At 40.8% G+C, this 22,544-nt stretch overlaps 1 protein-coding gene across 1 annotated transcript in view; it reads right to left on the bottom strand.

Moving 5' to 3' along the window:
• ADGRG4 (adhesion G protein-coupled receptor G4) overlaps nucleotides 1-22,544 on the bottom strand; it is a 117,647-nt gene that overhangs the window by 72,216 nt on the left and 22,887 nt on the right. The window contains 14 exon segments of the mRNA XM_059883701.1: nucleotides 1,063-1,091; nucleotides 1,093-1,310; nucleotides 1,313-1,439; nucleotides 1,441-1,521; nucleotides 1,523-1,679; nucleotides 4,804-5,075; nucleotides 5,077-6,269; nucleotides 6,272-6,316; nucleotides 6,319-7,684; nucleotides 7,686-8,232; nucleotides 8,494-8,552; nucleotides 8,640-9,211; nucleotides 9,261-9,350; nucleotides 9,609-9,758. Coding sequence (XP_059739684.1) covers nucleotides 1,063-1,091; nucleotides 1,093-1,310; nucleotides 1,313-1,439; nucleotides 1,441-1,521; nucleotides 1,523-1,679; nucleotides 4,804-5,075; nucleotides 5,077-6,269; nucleotides 6,272-6,316; nucleotides 6,319-7,684; nucleotides 7,686-8,232; nucleotides 8,494-8,552; nucleotides 8,640-9,211; nucleotides 9,261-9,350; nucleotides 9,609-9,758 — 4,906 coding nt within the window.

Below are 22,544 nucleotides of genomic sequence, written 5' to 3'. Positions count from 1 at the left end.
ACTTTAAAGAAACCAAACAATGAAACCTCATTCTTAAACTCGGCTTAATTTAACTCCAAGGTCAAGAACCAGTACTTTTGGATCCATAAACCAAAGCAAACCAGGATGTACCCTGGCAATTTTGCTTTAATTTTTTGGGCTGTTCCTTGATTTCTGCACAACTGACAGATATTCTACAACTCCTCCCAAATCCTAGTTTCATTGGCCAACAGATTTCTAGTCCTTTTAGTGGCCAAGCTGAACATTATCTCACAGGTTCATTTGTACTGAGCAAATGTTATTTCTTCCTATGCCCTTCTTTATGCTTCTGGCTTTTCTCTTTATTCCCTTGTTTCTCTTGTCTGTACTATCAAATTTCAATTTAAAAAATTTTCTATTTTAGAATATTAAAGTTGAGAAAATGGATTTCCCTGGTGGTCCAGTGGTTAAAGCTCCATGTTTCCATTACAGGGGGCATGAGTTTGACTCCTGGTTGGGGAAATTCTGTATGCCGTTGGTGTGGCCAAAAAAATATCTATGTGTATGTCTATATCTATATATAAAAGTTGAAAAGGAACATCCAATATTTGAATTATTTGGAAGCCAAATACTCCCTGGTCACAGATAAGCATTAGAAGCCAGCTGGAGGTGGGAACTGGAGAAGACTGAAACCTGCATTAACGGAATTCAAAAAGAGCAAGCTAGAGTATCTTCTGGTGTTTTCTGGTATGTGGTCAACATGTTGGACCTAAGGCCATATAATCCTCTTATAGGGAAGGGGGTAAGGTTCCTGACCCATGTCCACACTGGCAGAGTCAGAGCATTCGGAACAAAATGGATGGAAAGGAGGCTTAAAAATGTCATACATTTGCATTATATGTCAATAAAGGAAAGGTAAGAAAGATGGCTAGGAGAATTGTGTTTGGAATAAGGTACCCACTGTAGATACTGTCTGAAGGAGATAAGAAACACCTGTACCCTTCTTTTGCCCTTTCTGCCTTCAGAGAATTGGCTCTCTTTGAGAACACATATCCCATTGTGCATACATTTATTATGCGACATACATTGCAGAACGTATCTATGGACTTAACGGCAATAGGTGAAGTCAAAGTTTTGGGTAGATAAAAAGGAAGGTGTGGAGTCCAGCCAGGTTGTCTCAAAAGAGGAAGAAGGTGATGAGGACACATTTGCTGTAAAAGGATGTGTTACTCCAGTGGAGATGAGCGGAAATAGGGCTCCAGTAGCAGCGGATGTAGTGGCAGCTATATTTAGAAGGGAGTCCTGTGTGGGCTTAGGAAGAACTAACATAGCGGGTGCTGATGCAGCTGGATTCTGCTCCATGCAGATGTTGTTGTAGGGCTAGGTAGAAACATGGCACCAACAGATGGGGTATGGTCAACTGGAGGTGATTTACTCATTCTGCTAAAGGATGGAGCTTGAGGCACAGTCCTGGAGTTGGCCAGTCACAGTGATTCTGGAAAATGCTTCAGAAGATTTGGAAATGTAGGGACTGTCATCTGTGATTTTTATAGACACAGGGAAAAGACTTGGGAAAGCCCGTAGTGATACCGCCCATGGTAGGTGTAGGGGTGGTTTCGGCGAGTACAGCACTTACACCAGCAAAAGATCCTATTGTAAAGTGAGTGTGTGGGTGTGTTGGTGTGATGTCAGAAGTCAGAAATGTCAGGATTTTAAAATCTCTTCTAAGCCATGCACTGTGAGGCCACCCAAGATGGGCAGGTCATGGTGGAGAGGCCTGACAGATGTGGTCCACTGGAGAAGGGCACGGCAAACCACTTCAGTATTCTTGCCTTGAGAACCCCATGAACAGTATGAAAAGGCAAAATGATAGGATACTGAAAGAGAAACTCCCCAGGTCAGTAGGTGCCCAACATGCTACTGGAGATCAGTGGAGAAAATAACTCCAGAAAGAATGAAGGGATGGAGCCAAAAGCAAAAACAATACCCAGTTGTGGATGTGACTGGTGATAGAAGCAAGGTCCGATGCTATGAAGAGCAATATTGCATAGGAACCTGGAATGTTAGGTCCATGAATCAAGGAAATTGGAAGTGGGCAAACAGAGATGGTAAGAGTGAATGTCGACCTTCTAGGAATCAGCCAAACTAAAATGGAACTGGAATGGGTGAATTTAACTCAGATGACCATTATATCTACTACTGCAGGCAGGAATCCCTTAGAAGACATGGAGTAGCCATTCATGGTCAACAAAAGAGTCCGAAATGCAGTACTTGGATGCAATCTCAAAAACGACAGAATGATCTCTATTCATTTCCAAGGCAAACATTCAAAATCACAGTAATCCAAGTCTATGCCCCAACCAGCAATGCTGAAGAAGCTTGAAGTTGAACGGTTCTATGAAGACCTACAAGACCTTTTAGAACTAACACCCAAAAAAGATGTCCTTTTCATTATAGGGGACTGGAATGCAAAAGTAGGGAAGTCAAGAAACACCTGGAGTAACAGGCTAATTTGGCCTTGGAAATGGAATGAAGCAGGGCAAAGGCTAACAGAGTTTTGCCAAGAGAACACACTGGTCATAGCAAACACCCTCTTCCAACAACACAAGAGAAGACTCTACACATGACATCGCCAGATGGTCAACACGCGAAATCAGATTGATTATATCTTGCAGCCAAAGATGGAGAAGCCTATACAGTCAGAAAAAAACAAGACTGGGAGCTGACTGTGGTCAGATCATAAACTCCTATTGCCCAAATTCAGACTTAAACTGAAGAAAGTAGGGGAAAACCACGTAGCCATTCAGGTATGACCTAAAATCAAATCCCTTATGATTATACAGTGGAAGTGAGAAATAGATTTAAGGACTAGATCTGATAGATAGAGTACCTGATGAACTATGGGACAGAGATTTGTGACATTGTACAGGAGACAGGGATCAAGACCATCCCCATGGAAAAGAAATGCAAAAAAGCCAAAATGGCTGTCTGAGGAGGCCTTACAAAATAGCTGTGAAAAGAAGAGAAGCGAAAAGCACAGGAGAAAAGGAAAGATATAAGCATCTGAATGCAGATTCCAAAGATAGCAAAGAGAGATAAGAAAGCCTTCCTCAGTGATCAGGCAAAGAAAACAACAGATGGGAAAGACTAGAGATCTCTTCAAGAAATTAGAGATACCAAGGGAACATTTCATGCAAAGATGGGCTCATGAAGGACAGAAATGGTATGGACCTAACAGAAGCAGAAGATATTAAGAAGAGGTGGCAAGAATACACAGAAGAACTGTACAAAAAAGATCTTCATGACCAAGATAATCACGATGGTATGATCACTCACCTAGAGCCAGACAGCCTGGAATGTGAAGTCAAGTGGGCCTTAGAAAGCATCACTACGAACAAAGCTAGTGGAGGTGATGGAATTCCAGTTGAGCTATTTCAAATCCTGAAAGATGATGCTGTGGAAGTGCTGCACTCAATATGCCAGCAACTTTGGAGAACTCAGCAGTGGCCACAGGACTGGAAAAGGTCAGTTTTCTTTCCAATCCCAAAGAAAGATAATGCCAAAGAATGCTCAAACTACTGCACAATTGCACTCATCTCACACGCTAGTAAAGTAATGCTCAAAATTCTCCAAGCCAGGCTTCAGCAATACGTGAACCGTGAACTTCCTGATGTTCAAGCTGGTTTTAGAAAAGGCAGAGGAACCAGAGATCAAATTGCCAACATCTGCTGGATCATGGAAAAAGGAAGAGAGTTCCAGCAAAACATCTATTTCTGCTTTATTGACTATGCCAAAGCCTTTGACTGTGTGAATCACAACAAACTGTGGAAAATTCTTCAAGAGATGGGAATACCAGACCACCTCTTGAGAAACCTATATGCAGGTCAGGAAGCAACAGTTAGAACTGGACATGGAACAACAGACTGGTTCCAAATAGGAAAAAGAGTACATCAAGGCTGTATATTGTCACCCTGCTTATTTAACTTATATGCAGAGTACATCTTGAAAAATGCTGGGCTGGAAGAAGCACAAGCTGGAATCAAGATTGCCAGGAGAAATATCAATAAACTCAGATATGCAGATGATACCACCCTTATGGCAGAAAGTGAAAAGGAAATAATAGACTCTTGATGAAAGTAAAAGAGGAGAGTGAAAAAGCTGGCTTAAAGCTCAACATTCAGAAAAGGAAGATCATGGCATCTGGTCCCATCACTTTATGGGGAATAGATGGAGAAACAGTGGAAACAGTGGCAGACTTTATTTTTTGGGGCTCCAATATCACTGCAGATGGTGACTGCAGCCATGAAATTAAAAGATGCTTACTCCTTGGAAGAAAAGTTATGACCAACCTAGACAGCATATTGAAAAGCAGAGACATTATTTTGCCAACAAAGGTCCACCTAGTCAAGGCTATGGTTTTTCCAGTGGTCATGTATGGATGTGAGAGTTGGACTGTGAAGAAAGCTGAGTGCCGAAGAATTGATTCTTTTGAACTGTGGTGTTGGAGAAGACTCTTGAGAGTCCCTTGGACTGCAAGGAGATCCAACCAGTCCATTCTAAAGGAGATCAGTCCTGGGTGTTCTTTGGAAGGAGTGATGCTAAAGCTGAAACTCCAGTACCTTGGCACCTCATGCGAAGAGTTGATTCAGTGGAAAATACTCTGATGCTAGGAGGGATTGGGGGCAGGAGGAGAAGGGGACGACAGAGGATGAGATGGCTGGATGGCATCACCAACTCAATGGATGTGAGTTTGAGTGATCTCTGGGAGTTGGTGATGGACAGGGAGGCCTGGCGTGCTGCGATTCATGGGGTCGCAGAGAGTCGGACATGACTGAGCAACTGAACTGAAGTGAACTGAATATCTCTTCTGGAGAGGAAGATATAATGTGAAGAGTATTGGATCTAGTTGCCAGGGCTGAACCTCAAGGAAGACTAGTTAAGATCCAAGTCAACATGGGTGAAGCAGCAGCCTTTGAAATGATAGATTATGAAGTGGCATCTGAAATATTTGATGGGAGTGTGGTCCCAGGAGTTACAGATGTAGTTGTCTTCTCAAATGTGTGCTTAATGTCAGCCAAAGTAACAGGTATAGATTTTGAAGATATTGATAATGAAGGGGCTCTCAGACATCCTCAAGGTAGGAAGAGTTCCTGTTGCGGAAATTGATGACATTGCCATTACATCTCCAGGTACAAGACCAGTCTAAGAGACTGGGAATGTTGACAAAGATTCTAGACTAACGTAAGGACTCTCTGTTTGCTTCTTGTGGGATGTAGGTACATGAGTAGTGGTAGAAGCTGAAAATTGAGAATCTTCAGCTGTGGGTGTGTTTCAGGAAGTCAAAAGCAGAGACTGGGCATTACTAGATGTGGTTTTTGTTTGTAGAACTGGAAATCCAACTCTTTGGGACATAGGAGGAAGAGAAGTCTTTGGAGTAGAGAACTTGGCTTCAGTACTTTGAGGTGAAAAAAGAATTGATGTCGAAGAGGGTGAAGTTGTACCGGATGGAATCCAGGGAGGGTATGAAACAGGTATATTCACAGACATGGCACCTTTTGTCAGTTCAGCTGTTGAAGTATTTTCTGATGAGGAAGTCTTCTTTTCTGTATTTGAAGAATGATAAGTGGTAATTTTTACACTTTTTGTGGATCCAGGAGTGCTCTTAAAGCCAGTCAAAGATGGGGAAATTTGAATGTTCAAGGAAGTGTGGAGATTTTCCAGAGTAGATGAAAGCACACTTTCAGGGGCACCAGTTCTGGAATGAGTACTTATGAGAGCTGTTGCTTTACCACTGCTTACAGTTGAAAGAGAGCTGTTAGTAATCCCAGGGAATATGCTCAGAGTGGTGCTCTGATATCTTTGTGATGATTGTTGGGTTGTTGATAGAAATGATGAAAATGTGGTCTTTGGAATGGAAGAAATAGCTTCTGTGTTCTTAGAACTGAGTAGAGGAGAGACAGGGATGCCTATGAATGGAGTCACTGTCCCAGCCATGATAGTGGTTGGAATGGTTTTCCCAGAGGGAAAAGTTGGCTCTGCTGGGGAGGAAAAGGATGTAGGTGTGATGCTGGATGACACTTTAGTTATTTCTGAAGTAGTGAAAGCAATGGAAGCCACTGCATTTTTTGAAGCAGACCCAGCATATGTCAAAGGTGTGACATCTAATGACAATGTTTGCATGGTCATAGAAGGCCTGGGGGTAACTGAAGACAATGAAGTATGGAATGATCCACCTGTTGTGGAAGCATCAGAAGAAACAGTAGGAGGTGGAAAAGCAGAGACATTAACTGACATTGAGGACATCTCAGACCCGGCCCAGAAGTGGCTACAGAGGTACTTTTCAAACAATCTGAATGTCTGTTTTAGAAAATCCAGTCATTAGTACAGTAGGAGTGCCCAAAACACTTTTAGAGGTGAAGGGAGTGACACTAACTGGCCGTGAGGACATCTAGTAGATATGAATGGACGTTATCATAGAAGTTTTCCCAAGAAGTGCTATAGATACATTTGAAGCAGAAAGGGCTGTAGTGATCCTGTCAGTAGACACAGCTATAAAATTGGCCCTAGATAGTCGAGCTGTGGAAGGAGATGGGGACTCAGGGGAAGTTTGTGTGCTTTCAGAAATGAGAGAGGCAACTGAAGACACCTCAGGCTGAGTCCTAGGTGAAAGCAAGTGTAAAAAAGTTGTTTTATTGTTTATAGGATTTGATATGCTGGTTGTCCCGGAAGTTATGGTATCTACAAAGGAACTGTCCTGGCGGTGTGAGAAAGGGTGAGTCACGGAGGTGGTGCTTACTATCTTTTTCTCAGTCCTGGGAGTATATACTGAGAGGGCACTCATGCTCCCTTTTTCAGGAGATATAAGTGTGGTAATTGTCAGAGCCCGTGAAGGGAGAGCTGTTTTCCCAAGACCAGTAGACATTTCTGAAACATGGACCTCCTCTGTGTTACTCGTGGTTGAGGTAGATGGAGTCTTTGTGCTCCCAGAAGTGGGAGATGGAGCTGGATTCCCCTCAGGTGGAGTTTCTGAAGTCCAAGGTGCTATGTAGATGTGGGTGGAATTAAAGATATCTGTAGTTTCGTTGTATGAACTCTTAGGGGTCATTTTCATTGATTTTGTAGAAAACCAACTTTTTCTCACCTCAGCAGTTGTTGTATTTTCCAATCAGGTAGTCAGCTTCTCTGCATCAGGAAAGGGGGAAATAGACTCATCTGTTGCTTCCAGCATTGTTGCAAATGGAGAAACCTTGATCATCACTGCTAGAGGCGATTTTCCCTCAAGATAATGGGAAGTTGTTTCTTTCCTTGTCACAGTAGCAATGAATCTTTGTATCATTGCAGAGTCTGGAAGGAGGGGGTGGGGGGCGGTTGTCTCTCCAAATGCAATTGTACCATTTGTCTCTGTGTGTTCTCAGAAGCACTCTCCTCAGTAGAAAAAAATTGGTTCCACATCAGCAAGGGTAGATATTCTATCTACAAGTGGAACAACTGTCTCCCTTGGTGTGGGAAGAAGTTCATTTCCAAGTACTGTGAATGCAGGGGTGGTTTTTAGTAGTAAGGTGCTAAATTTAGACTCAGGCAGTTGGGTTACAGATGTGACTCCAGAAACCATGGAGAAGTTAGTGAGCCATGGAGATGTCAATTTGGATAGAACTGTTATATATCTGTCTGTAGTAGTATTAGCGATAGTGGTGGCCTTGCACTCTGGATGCTTCTGGTTGGATGATAATATTAGTAGTTGTGGATTAATGCTCTGTATTAGAAGTACTCCCATGGAACACTGATGTCAACAAGGTCTGATCTGGCCTGGAAGTCCAAGTGATCTCATTTGTGAAGAATAGATGGACACCTTCATCACTTGTTGATGTGGAACCAGACTCAGATTCCTTGGATGTGGAAGCTGATCTAGTGGAAATCAGAGGAAGCATGTTTCCACCACCTGTGGGTATATTCTATGCATATACTGGCCCAGTGATTGTGGAGGAAAATATAGTTTCAGCCACTGTAGGTGCAAGTGTTTTCCCAGGAGTCAAGGCTGTATGTGTTGTCTCAACATCACTAACGATCTGTACACCCTGAGCTTTGGTGAATGGAGAGGATGTTCTGAAAGAAAGTGCCATAGAAGAGGCCTCTTTTGGTATGAAGGTAGATATTGCGTCTTCCACTGTGGGTGAAGAGTCAGCCTGGAAATTTGTAGATGGTGATTCTATTTCAGCTGTTCTTAGCACAGGTGTCATCTCAATAGGGAGAAGGCAATGGCACCCCACTCCAGTACTCTTGCCTGGGAAATCCCATGGATGGAGGAGCCTGGTGGGCTGCAGTCCATGGGGCTGCTAAGAGTCGGACACGACTGAGCGACTTCGCTTTCACTTTTTACTTTCATGCATTGGAGAAGGAAATGGCAACCCACTCCAGTGTTCTTGCCTGGAGAATCCCAGGGACGGGGGAACCTGGTGGGCTGCTGTCTATGGAGTCGCACAGAGTCGGACACGACTGACGTGACTTAGCAGCAGCAGCAGCAGCATCTCAATAGACCTAGTTGAATAAACTGAAAATGGTATTTCCATATCAGTTGTGGCCAATATGGATGCTATCTGCTGCTGCTGCTAAGTCGCTTCAGTCATGTCCACCTCTGTGTGACCCCATATACGGCAGCCCACCAGGCTCCCCCGTCCCTGGGCTGTCTGATTTCTAGGAAATACAGAATCCATTGAAACAGCTGTGGAGATAAGCACAGACTCAGGTGGCAGTGTTGATGCAGTCCCAATGGGAGTAGCTGTAGTTGAAGTCGGATCCACTGTGGACTGACGTACACTTCTAGCAGCTGTAGATGCAGGAAACTCCTGGCTAGCTGTGGCAATAGGGAGTGCCCCAATACCTGGGGATTTGTGTTTGGGCCAAGATGTTGTAGACATGGATTTTGACTCAATCGGTGAGAATAAAGATGCTGTCCTCATAACAGCCGACTGAGATCCAGTTACTGAAGGTTTGGATACAATTGAATTGTTGGTAAATCTAGATGTGTACAGGAAATTAGTAGCTACCGCTGAATGAGAAGTCTCAGTAGCAATGGATTCAGCCATTTTGGTTGTCCTTGTGCTCTCTGAAGACGGGGATTTAGTTATTTTCATGGAATTGGTAGTAGGGCCTACGAAGGTACTCTTGGTAGACAGAGCAATGGCTGCTGACGTAGACAAAAGGTCTGCTGCAAATGTAGCTGTTTCAGCTATGGAAGTCTTTAAAAAAATTGGCGTAGGACTCATGTTGATATATGGCTAAATTTTATTAAAAAAAAATCGGTGCAGTCATTGTTTTCAGTGGTGGAGATGTTGTATTGGAATACGGTCGAGTTGTATAATCAGTTGCAAATACAGGCATGCTTTTAGACACCACTGTAGAAGAATATCAGAGAAGGCAATGGCACCCCACTCCAGTACTCTTGCCTGGAAAATCCCATGGATGAAGGAGCCTGGTAGGCTGCAGTCCATGGGGTCGCAAGAGTCGGACATGACTGAGCGACTTCACTTTCACTTTTCACTGTCATGCATTGGAGAAGGAAATGGCAACCCACTCCAGTGTTCTTGCCTGGAGAATCCCAGGGACGGGAGAGCCTGGTGGACTGCCATCTATGGGGTCGCACAGAGTCGGACACAACTGAAGCGACTTAGCAGCAGCAGCAGCAGTAGAAGAATATGCAGTCTTTTGTGGTTTTAGTCCAGTAACTTGGGATGGAATTGTCAAGTCTATTTGTTGTGAAAGAGTGGAACTTGTTTCTTGAATTATTATATTTTCAGAAAGAACTGGAAAGTTACAAAGCATATGTTAGTTTGGATTCAACTTTAGAAGTCAGAAAAGATTCTTTAAGGAAGAGCTCTATAATGGCTTTTCATATTCTTAAGAGGAAATAAGTATCAGATATAAATCAAATCATGTGGTTACAATTGACCATTGAATAACAGGGGTTGAGCTGTGTGGGTCCACTTACACATGGATTTTTTTTCCAATGGTATAAACTACAGTAATTCACAATCCACGGTTGGTTGAATCCTCAGGTGTGGAACAGCAGATACAGAGAAACAACAGATACAGAAGGCCAGTTGTAAGTTGTAATGGAATTTTCACTGCTCTGGAGGGTTGACATTCCTCACTTTCCCTTGTTCAAGGGTCAAATGTACCTGGTTTTTCTTAAGATGATTTTCTACTTTCCAAAAATCTATATATGGTTCTCATAATGCCCTGGTTAAGTAACAAGTCAAAGGACATCAATTCCATTATATCTTCATTAAAAAAAAAAACAAAAAAAAAAAACAGGCATTCCTAACAGAGGGATGCATGGTAGCACACTGATTAAGAGGATTACCTTTGGAAATGAATCAATCTCTTGAAAGACACAAGTTATAAAAACTCACTTAAGAAGAAATAGATAACTTTGAATAGTCCTGTATCTATTACAGAAGTTGGATTATGTCTTTAAGTCTTCCAAAAAAGAAGATTGGCTTTGGATTCAAACAGATGTATTTTTAAATCATGGTTTCCTCATTTATTCATTATGTAATCTTGGACTAGTTAGTTTACCTTTCTGTGCTTCACTTTCCTCCTTTCTAATAAGAGATAATAACACTGACCTTAAAAAATTGTTTTGAGGGGATTTTCCTGGTGGTCCAGTGGATAAGACTCAGAGCTCCCAATGCAGGGGGCCCGGGTTCAATCCCTGGTCAGGGAACAAGATCCCACATGCTGCAACGAAGACTGAGCATGCTACAACTAAGACCCGACACAGCCAAATAAATAAAGATTTTTTTTTAATTGTTTTGAGAATTGAGTTAATGCATGTAAAAACTCTTAGCATAGCCCCTGGGGCACAGTAAGTGCTCAAAAATGATTAACTTGTCAACTGCTTATATTCGTCTCAAAACTATAGATTGAAAATGTTTTGATCTGGGACACCAAGATTTAAATTTTCTTGAACATATGCCATTTATGTATATATATTTACAAATAATGTGTGTATATATATAATAAATTTATACTATGTATATTATAAACATAGTCAAAATATGTCAAAAGAATGATAAAAATAAATAGAAACTTTCCAATATTTTCTTCCTGCACTCTAATGTATTATCTGTATGCTCCCTAGAATTGTGCACCTCACTTTGAACACCACTGGAGCCTATCTTATGTCTCAATTCAAGTCAATTAAATTGAACAAGTATTGTAAATACTATTGTAGATTCTGTGAGAAATGTATAGAGTTTATGGCATGATTTTTTTCCCTCAGAGAGCTCACACTTTTATTGGAAAATCTTATATTACTGAAAAATTTTTAGACAAAATGTAACATAATATTTTAAAAACAAAACAGTAAAAACACAATGAAATAATACAGTTGATGATAAAGTGAGCAATGGAATATACTCAGGTTTCACGTCTCTAAAGTAATGAGTTGGCCAAAAAGTTCGTTTGGATTTTTCCATAAGATGTTACAGGAAAACCTAGGTGAACTTTTTGGCCAACCCAATACAAGGGGCAATCGGTGCACTAGCTCCAAGCTAATGAGGAAGCTTTTTTTTAGAACATGTGGGCCTTTTGAGAAATGATAGGGTTTGGATAGTGAAAGCAAACTCACACAGCAATGAATACAGAGGCATTGAAAGGACCAGTCTAACTGGAAGGGAGTTATGTTGGATAGGGGTACAGAAGAATGTCAGACTAGGATGGGCGGGCAGACAGAGAAGAGAAGAGAAGATAGTGGCTTTACTTACTACAAGCCAAGCACTGTGCTACTTGCTCTCACATTTAATGCACCTAACAACCTTATAAGGTAGATATCACAATTAACCACATTTTAGAGTTGAAGAAACAGAGTGTCAGAATCTTCACATGAATTACTTGCTCAAATTCACACTTGGAGGTTTATCATCCATAGTCTTAATCACTATACCATTTGCAAAGATGTAAATTCTTGAACAAGGAGATTGAGTTGATAAAAAGTAAATTTAAAAAGGTGACTCACATGGTAAAGAAACTGCCTGAAATGCAAGAGACCTGGATTCAATCCCTGGGTCGGGAAGATCCCCTGGAGAAGGGAATGGCAACTCACTCCAGTATTCTTGCCTGGAGAATTCCATGGACAGAGGATCCTGGTGGGCTACAGTCCATGGGGTCGCAAAGAGCTGGACACGCCTGAGTGACTAACACTTAGACTTAGTCTTTAAGGAAAATGGATTCTATGGCAGTGTACAAGATGGATAGGAATGGGAAGAAACTGAGGGCAAGGAGACTTTTAAGAACACTGATAGAGTCGTCCTCTCCACCTCACTCCCACCAACCCAGCCATCCACTCCACATGCACTTGAGCAGACAAGCACTGCTGGACATAGCCATATAGGAGGGTGAATTAATATTTCTATAAATTCATGATCACCAACCTCAAATAAGCCTTTCACGCGTGCATCCAGCCTAGTACATTTCTCTGGTCAATTTATGCTCCTACTCTGCAATAACTATTGATAGTCTTCCCCATTCTCAGACTTTACCCTCACATGTTTATCAAGTAACCTTGCCTCTTACTTCATAAAAAAAAACAATAGAAGTCATTGGACAGAAACTTAGCTGTGCTGACTTCCCCTCCTGATTTTAAACACGTTCCACTCTCTTGCAAAGAAAACAAAACCCCTATATCCTTCTACAGGTACTGTCCTCTCACTCTTCTCCCCGTCACACCCAAACTTTTTAAAAAAAGTTTATCAGACATCCCTGGCGGTCCAACGGTAAAGACTCTATGCTTTCACTGTAGAGGGCTCAAGTTTGATCCTTGGTTGAGTTCAGATGGTAAAGCATCTGCCTGCAATGTGGGAGACCTGGGTTCGATCCCCAGGTTGGGAAGATCCCCTGGAGAAGGAAATGGCAACCCACCCCAGTAGTCTTGCCTGGAAAATTCCATGGATGGAGGAGCCTGGTAGGCTACAGTCCATGGGATCGCAAAGAGTCGGACATGACTAAGCAATTTCACTGGCACTGAGGAACTAACATCCTGCATCCATGCAGTGCAACCATAAAATAAAATAAAACTAATAATAAGCCAATAAAATAAAACTAATAATCTTTAAAAAGTTTATCGATACTGGCTATATCCATGTTCCCCTGACCCATTCTTTCACCCACAGTAAGCTGGCTTCTGCCGTCATCATTCAACTGAACAGCCCTCACTAAGGCCACCAGTGGCCTCCATGTAGACAAATACTATGAATCCAAATACAATACAAATACTATGAATACTTTGTCAGTCCTCATCTTACTTGACCTTTCAACAGCTTTTGATAATGTTGACCACTCCCTCCCTCTTAAAATACTCTTTTAATTGACTTCCAAGACATAATGCACTCTTGGTTTTTCTCCTACTTCTCTGGCCACTCCTTCTGGCTATCACCTTTGCAGACATACTTTATTTTACCTGGCCATTAAATATCAGGGTTCCCCAAGGATTGGTCCCAGCACCTCTTTTCTTCTCACTCTATGGTTTCTTCACCCCTTGGATTCGAAGTTACACCAATACACAGATAAATCTTGAAGTTATATTTCTAGACTAGATCTCTATTCCAAACTCCACACTTATATAACCAATTGCTCACTTGACATCATCTCTTGCATATATATCTCATTAACACCTCAACTCAATATGCCCCAATCTGAAGTCTCTCCAAACTGGGTCCTCTTTTAGTATTCCCTCAGTGAATGACATCATCATACATTACACTGTGCAAGTCAAAACTCTGTCCCTCTGTCTCCTTTGCTTTCTTTCATCTGCTATAGCCAATTCATAATCTTGTCCTATGGATCTTACCTGCTAAACATCTCTAGATTCCATCTTTTTCTCCATCATTATCACTTACAACTGTGCCAAAGCCACCATCAATCTCTCACCTAGACTATGACAGTAGCTTCCCAACTAGATTCTGCCTTCATTCTTGGTGCTCCTCCAATCTGTTCCATAATACGATCAGAATGATCTTTTTGACATGCAAATTTGATCATGTATCACACACACACACACCTTCACATACTTAGTTCCCTTTAGTGGCCTTGTGTTACTTATAGGATTAAAAGAGAAAAATTGTCAGGACTTCCCTGGTGGTCCAGTGGTTAAGAATCTGCCTTGCAATGCAGGGGATGGGGGTTTGATCCCTGGTCGGGGAAGTAAAATCCCACATGCGGCAAAGCAGCTAAGCCCGTGAACTGCAATAACTGAGTCCACACACCACAATGAAAGATCCCAGATGCTGCAGTGAAGATCCCACGTGCCGCAACTAAAACCTGAGGCAGCCGAATAAGTACATAAATAAAGTATTTTTTTTTAATTTTAACAGAGCTTAAATAAACTATGCATGGTTTGGTCCCTACCTACCTACATCTTCATTCTCAGTTTGTACTAAATTTCTCCCTTGTTTTCTGGGCTTCAACCCATCAGCCTCATTTTAATCCTCTAATACTTGGCATTATTCTCCCACCACAAAAGCATTGCATATGCTGCTTCTTCTACTTAGAATGATCTTCCCACCCTTCTTCATCTGATTAACATCTATTCATCCTCCAGATCTCGCTCATGCATCACTTCTTCAAGGAAGCCTACCTTCTTTTGCCTCCATGACTGGGTCAAACCAATCTATTCTAGGCTCTTATGACAACCTTCTTATGACATCCCTCATACCTCTTCTTCATAGTGCTTGTCACAGATGCAATTTTACATGTGCGCATGGGTGCTTATTAATATATGTCTTTCTCACTACACTGTATGGGTAGGGACCTCGTCTTTCTTTGCTCACTCACCATTGCATCCTCAGTGCCTAATACAGTGCCCAGCACATGGTAGATGTCCAATATATATTTGCTAACTAACTGGACAAGTGGAAATGATGAAGGTTTGGAATAAGATGAGAGTAGTGTGGGAAATCCCAATCCTACAGCTATTGGAAAGGAAGAATTGACAGGATATGTTAGCAAAGAGGTTTAAGAAATGAAGATAGAGAAGTCTCAGGGAACTTGACTTCTGCTTTTGAACTAATTGGAGAACAGTGGTGATATTCATAGAACTAGGAAAATTGGGAGAGCAGCCTCATTCAGAAGGAAAACACCCACTTTAGGCTTGGATAAGGGGAATTTGGAATGATGGCGGAAAATCTAAGTGAAAACGGTACATAGTAAAATTCAAGACTGAGTCATAATTTTTCTGCAGTTCAAATCACCCAAAATGAAATCATGCATATTTACCATTGGGAAATTATTATTTTGAATCTACCTGGGAAGCACAACATCTATGATATAGGAATAACTATGGTGGTAGACAATCTACTAACTTATTTCACTGTCTCAGGCATTAAAATTGCTTTTAATTTGCATGTACAGAAATTCTGAGATGTGTGTGGGATGTTCTTTGAGATTCTGTGGTCATCAGCAAATAGAATGAGTGACAATCAGAAACCTGCAACTAACTGTATAGATCAGTTGAAAAGTTAACACATTTATAAAAAGAAAACAAAATGGTATAAGAAGTGCTTTTTAACTTAATTTTACAACATTATTTCAATTATCAGAGATTCACATCCTATCAAGCTATAACAGCACAATATTTATTTCAAGCTTTCTGCCTTCAGATTTGACCATAACTGCAAGTAAAAGAATTGTCAGGATCTTGGCTCCCATTTTTACAGATGGCTTTATCACAGCCAATTGGCTTAGCAAACCTGTTAAAATGTCACTTATATCACACTGGAGGAGTGTGGCATCCCAGGGCCTTAATCACTCCCCGTGAATGCACTAATTATTGAGAGAAGGGTTCACAATTCCCATTCCTTAACAAATGATTTATGATTGAGCTGCATTCACTTTTAGGAAAACAATAATACACTAAATACCACAAAAGCCTAAGTTATGTTCTTTGATGCAGCATTCAAACAGCACTGTTACAGAAACCCTTAACAAGTAACAGGAAACTCTTTTAGAACATAGAGGACGGGAATTAGGCATGGTATTTTATCTAGAGAGGGCTGAGCTATAGATGTTAATTGTTATTAACACTTCTTGTAAGCATCTCAAAAAGAAGCAAAAGATTGAGAAAAAGAAAGACAAATGAGCTGAACAAAATTGCCAAGCAGGTGGCATTTTAAGTACCAGATATTGCTTAGGAAATAATGCAACTTTCATTTTAACTTAGGGGCTTCCCAGGTGGCTCGGTGGTAAAGAATCCACTTGCCAATGCCGGAGACATAGGAGATAGGGGTTCAGTCCCTTGGTCAGGAAGATCCTCTGGAGAAGGGAATGACAATTCACTCCAGTATTCTTGCCTGGGAAATCCCATGGACAGAGGAGCCTGGTGGGCTGCAGTCCGTGGGTTAGCAAAGAGTCTGAGCAACTGAGCACACACACATGCACACATTTTAACTTAAAACCTGGATTTGTATATTTAAGCAAACAAATCCCATTGAATCTTTCAGATGAAATGTTTTTAATAAAGACTCAAGTCTTCTGTAATTAAAGCACAGAATTTTAGAACTGCCTTGGAGATTGTATTCAATCCCCTCACTTAGAGATTAGGCGCAAAGAGGTGCAGTGTTGAAAAGATGAGATTTTCACAGGTGAAATATGTAGAGAAGAAATAAGACTGTGTGCGCTGGTGCTTCAGTTATCTGGTACCCATAAGTGCATGCCCTCAATTTACACAGAAAACCACAAACCCTGGAGAAAGAAGGGACTCTATCTAGAAGAATCAAGGATTGGAAAACTTAAATAATAAAAGCCAGGTTGTGCAGATGCTGAACTGCTCAACAGAAAGCAATCACCCAGAACAGTCAGATACAAACTTTAGAAGAGATCATCACAGTATTAAACCAAAACATGGAGACACCTTGCAAGCCTTGGCATTGAAACCCATTGGGAATCCCAAATTATAGCCATGCTCTGAAACAATGTTGTTTATGTTTCAACAAACATCTTGAAAAACATCTACTTCTGCTTTATTGACTATGCCAAAGCCTCTGACTGTGTGGATCACAACAAAGTGTGGAACATTCTTAAAGAGGTGGAAATACCAGACCACCTTACCTGTCTCCTGAGAAATCTGCATGCAGATCAAGAAGCAACAGTTAGAACTGGACATGGAACAACAGACTGGTTTCAAATTAGGAGAGGAGTACATCAAGGCTGTGTGCTGTCACCCTGTTTGCTTAACTTATATGCAGAGTACATCATGCGAAATGCCAGGCTGAATGAAACACAAGCTGGAATCAAGATTGCTGGGAGAAATACCAATAACCTCAGATATGCAGATGACACCACCCTTATGGCAGAAAGCAAAGAGGAACTAAAGAGCCTCTTGATGAAGGTGAAAGAGAGAGTGAAAAAGCTGGCTTAAAACTTAACGTTCAGAAAATGAAGATAATGCCCTCTTGCCCTATCACTTCATAGCAAATAGATGAGAAAACAATGGAAGGAGTGACAGACTTTCTTTTCTTGGGCTCCAAAATCACTGCAGATGGTGACCGCAGCCATGAAATTAAAAGACTCTTGCCCCTTGGAAGAAAAGCTATGACCAACCTAGACAGCATATTAAAAAGCAGAGACATTACTTGGCCAACAAAGGTCCGTGTAGTCAAAGCTATGGTTTTTCCAGTAGTCATGTATGGATGTGAGAGTTGGACCATAAAGAAAGCTGAGTGCTGAAGAATTGATGCTTTTGAATTGTGGTGTTTGAGAAGAGTCTTGAGAGTCCTACTGCAAAGAGATCCAACCAATCTGTCCTAAAGGAAATCAGTCCTGAATGTTCATTGGAAGGACTGATGCTGAACCTGAAACTCCAATACTTTGGCCACCTGATGAGAAGAACTGACTTATCTGAAAAGACCCTGATGCTGGAAAAGACTGAAGGAAGGAGGAGAAGGGGACAACAGAGGATGAGATGGTTGAATGGCATCACCGACTTGATGGACCTGAGTAGGCTCTGGGAGTTGGTGATGGACAGGAAGTCTGGCATGCTGCAGTCCATGGGGTCGCAAAGAGTCAAACAGAACTGAGTGACGGAACTGAACTGAAACAATATTTCTTGAATAATCACTCATATCCCAAACAGAGTCGATCTAATCCCATCAGAAGCTTTTTAACCAAGATTCATGGGAATTAAAGATCTTTTCAAACCCTAAGTCTAGCAACTAATTAGAATGGGCTAGCAAACCTGTTCAATTGATGCAGAAAAATCTTTTGACAAAATCCCACATCCATTCATGAAAAAAAATATCTTGGCAAGTTCGGAATGGAGGGTGTTTCTATTAACTTGATAAAGATCACCAAGAAACCTACAGCTAACATCAACCATAATGGTGAAAGGCTGAATGTCTTCCCACTAACACTGCGAAATAGGCAAGGATGTCAACTCTCACCACTCTTATTCAACATAAATAGTATGGAAAGTTAGAGGCACTCCAGTAAAAAAGGAAAAGAAATAGTAGGCATTGCAGATTAAGTGATTGTCTTGTCCATGCAGAAAATCACAAGGAAGCTAAAAAAAAAAAAAAAAACAAAAACCCTCCTAAAACTTAAAAGTGAGTTCAGTAAGGTTGGAGGACACAAAATTAACACAAAGTAAAGCGTTCTTAGACTTGACACCAAAAGCATGATCCACAAAAAGAATAATAATAAATTATACTTCATCAAAACTAAAAGCTTTTGCTCTGTGGAAGCCCATGTGAAAAGGATAAAAGAATAATCTACAGATTAGTAGAAAAGATTTGCCAAACATATGTTCAACAAAGGACTAAAATATATAAAGAATTCTCAAAACTCAACAGTAAATACATCCAATTTAAAAACAGCAAATAAATTAGTACTCCAGGATTAACATATATACACTGCTGCTGCTGCTGCTAAGTCGCTTCAGTCGTGTCCGACTCTGTGCGACCCCATAGACGGCAGCCCACCAGGCCCCGCCATCCCTGGGATTCTCCAGGCAAGAACACTGGAGTGGGTTGCCACTTCCTTCTCCAATGTATGAAAGTGAAAAGTGAAAGTGAAGTCGCTCAGTCATGTCCGACTCTTAGCGACCCCATGGACTGCAGCCCACCAGGCTCCTCCATCCATGGGGTTTACTACATATAAAATAGCTAAACAATAAGGACTTGTATAGCACAGGAAACTATACTCAATATCTTGTAGTAACCTATATGGAAAAGAATCTGTAGAAAAATATATATGTGTATAACTGAATCACTTTGCTGTACACTTAGAAGTAACACAACATTGTAAATTAACTATACTTCAATTTTTAAAAAAAGAGAAATTAGGCAAAAGACATGAATAGTTCATTGAAGAGGTTATATAGATAGCAAATAATCACAGTAAAAGAGGTTCAACATTCTTAGGCATCAGGGAAATGCAAATTAAAACCACAATATGACATCACTACACAATTACCAGAATGGGTAAAATTGAAAAACAGTGACAATACTCGATGCTAACAAGAATGCAGAGAAACTGGACCACTCATACACTGCTGGCAGAATAGAACATGGTACAACCACTTTGGCAAACAATCTGACAGTTTTATATAAAATGAAATGTTCAACTATTACACTTTGGGGCATTCATCCCAGAGAAACAAAAACCTATTCTCACGCAGAAACCTGCACACAAATACTCATAGCAGAGGTTTTTTTGGTAATAGCAAAAAATTAGAATCATCCCAGATGCCTTTTAACAGGTGAATGGCTAAACAGTGCTATATCCACACCATGGAATCTCACTTTGCAGTGGAAAGAAATGAACTATGGGTAAACACAACAACCTGGATGACTCTCCAGGGAATGATGCGAAGTCAATGAAAGCCAATCCTGGGCTTCCCAGGTGGTTCAGTGACAAAGAATCTGCCTGTCAGTGCAGGAGACGCAGGTTCAATCCCTGATCCGGGAAGATCCAACATGCCGTGGAGCAATTAAGCCCATGTCCCACAACTATTGAGCCTATTCTTTAAAGCCCACAAACCACAACTCCTGAGCCTGTGTACTGCAACTACTGAAGCCCACGCACTCTAGAGCCCATGCTCTGCAACAAGAGAAGCCACCACAATGAGCAGCCCAGGCACTGCGGCTAGAGAGTAGCCCCCACTTGCCACAACTAAGAAAAATCTGCACAGCGATGAAGACCCAGTACAGCCAACAATACAAATAAATAAATAGATAAACTTTTAAAAAGCAAATCCTTAAAGGTTACATATTGTATGATTCAATTTGTTAATGTTTTTGAAATGACAAAATTTTAGAAACAGAGGACAGATTATTTGTAGTTGTCAAAGGTTAGGGATGCGAGAAGCAGAGATGTGGGGAAAGGGAGGAAGGTGGGCATGTTTATAAAAGGGCAACATGATGGATCATTGCAGTGTTGAAACCATTAGCCATTCTGTATCTTGACTGTTGATGGACACACAAGCCAACACAGGTGATAGAACTGTATAGAACTTAATACACACACACACACACACACGAATGAGTACAGGTAAAACTAGAGAAATCTGAATAATATCAGTGGATTGTGTCTAGGTCAATATTCCGGTTGTTACGTCATAGCTTTACAAAAACGTTACAATTGGGGGAAACTGGGCAAAGTGTACAAGGGATCTCCAGCTGCACGTGAACCTACAGTTATTTCAGTGAAAAGTCATTAAAAGGAGCAAATCCAAAAGTCCACACCCTGCAGGCAGTTGAACAGTAAATGAATGTCCGTTTGTACTGGAGAGACCACAGAAGCCATGGAGAGTGGCCTCCATCTTTGAAGGGCTTACGAACGTGTTTCATCTCATTCACCTTTTGTGAACAAGAGATCACTTGTGCAAATGACCTGCATGAGTTTTGCTGTCTGTGTATTTTAAAGTGGTGATAATCCATACTAATTCATAGGGGCCTGTGGACTTAATTGCCATTTGCTCCTTCACTTTGGACCAAATTGTATTATTGTAACCATTGGGAGCTAGAGGACAGAGGTATGGAGTAGCTGAATATTCATGAGGCATTTTGTTGTGGATGTACCTGCCAACAGAATATTAAGTAGAACATTTGATAAGGTACCAAATTCTGCTTGTGATTTGGGTATATCACCTCATATTAAATCTTTGCATTTTTCTAGACCACATTTCACATCTGATTTTTTTTTAATCACGACCTCTGGAAATATAATTCAGAGTGTGTTTATTAGATTTGTGAGAGATAATGGTGACCAGAAACTGTCACAGACACATCTGCCTATGGGGTAGAAAAAATACAAAATGAGCATCTTTAAGATGATGAGGAAAAAAAAATTGTTTTCAAAATGGTGTCTGTATTCAGTTTCCAGGCAAGGACACAAAAAATGAATCCTGCAATAGAGAGAGAGAGAGGCTAGAAGTTTCCATCTCTGAATCCATAGACGAATGTCAGCCTGTACAGGAGAATACAAATAAGGAGGTTTGAACGAACTTCAAACAGCCCTTGCTTATCATTCATGATGAAAAATGAGTATCACACAGAGAATTGATGTACAGGGGCAAAACCAAATCTCATTTTAGCTAGAAGAGCCCATCAGAGCATCCTATCAGAACTGATAATTGGACAGAAGGCTTAATAGTGGGCCAGACAAATGTCTTAGATAGTATGTAAACTATAAAATCAATCAGTGCATATTTTAAGAATGGTTAGTTCATAAAGTAATTCAAAACAGCTGGAGCATTAGATTAATTAATGGGCTTCCCTGGTGGCCCAAACAGTAAAGAATCTCCCTGCAATGCAGGAGATTTGGGTTCGATCCCCAGGTCGGGAAGATCCTCTGGAGAAGGAAATGGCTACACACTCCAGTATTCTTGCTGGAGAATTCCATGGATTAATTTCATAAATCTCAGCAAATCAACAGCTTCATGCACACAACGACTTTATGCTTTGATACAGGGTAGATTTTGCAGAACTGACTCAGTTCATGTTACTTTATTCTTTTCCAAGAAGGGATTTTTCAAATGCATTAACTGAGTGATTTAATCTACATACCTTTAGGAAGACTCCTCACCTTCATACATTCCCAAGTCACAACAAATCTTTGTTGGATCATGTGTCTGAGCTGAGATTAGACAATTATGCTCAACATACCTAGAGAGGAATTTTAGTTTGTGATCAGTCCCTAATTGTCACTTCAAGAAATTTTGGTCACCATCCATTCCTTTTAAAAATACATTAGACTTTTGTCATATCTAAAGCCTGGAAACAACTTAAAAGTCCTTCAAAGGGAACTCATTGAATAAATTATACCATAGCTCTATTCTATATAATCAGAAAGCCCTATATTTTCTGATATTGAAATATCTCCAAAATATACTATAAAATGTAAAAAAAAATACAGAGGACTATGCTTATGGTCATGATCTCAAATGTGAAAGAGAAAAATGAAGAATATTTACACTGAAACACAGTTTTAAACTGTTTCTGCAAGGATATTTAAAAAAATTAATCATTACTTTTAGGGAGAAGCACTTGGGCTAAGGGATTGAAGTGGAAGGAGACTTTCACTTTATATCTTTCTGC

The sequence above is a fragment of the Bos taurus genome, chromosome X, assembly GCF_002263795.3.
Source record: "Bos taurus isolate L1 Dominette 01449 registration number 42190680 breed Hereford chromosome X, ARS-UCD2.0, whole genome shotgun sequence".
NCBI lineage: Eukaryota > Metazoa > Chordata > Mammalia > Artiodactyla > Bovidae > Bos > Bos taurus.
This window is presented reverse-complemented; position numbering and strand designations above follow the sequence as displayed.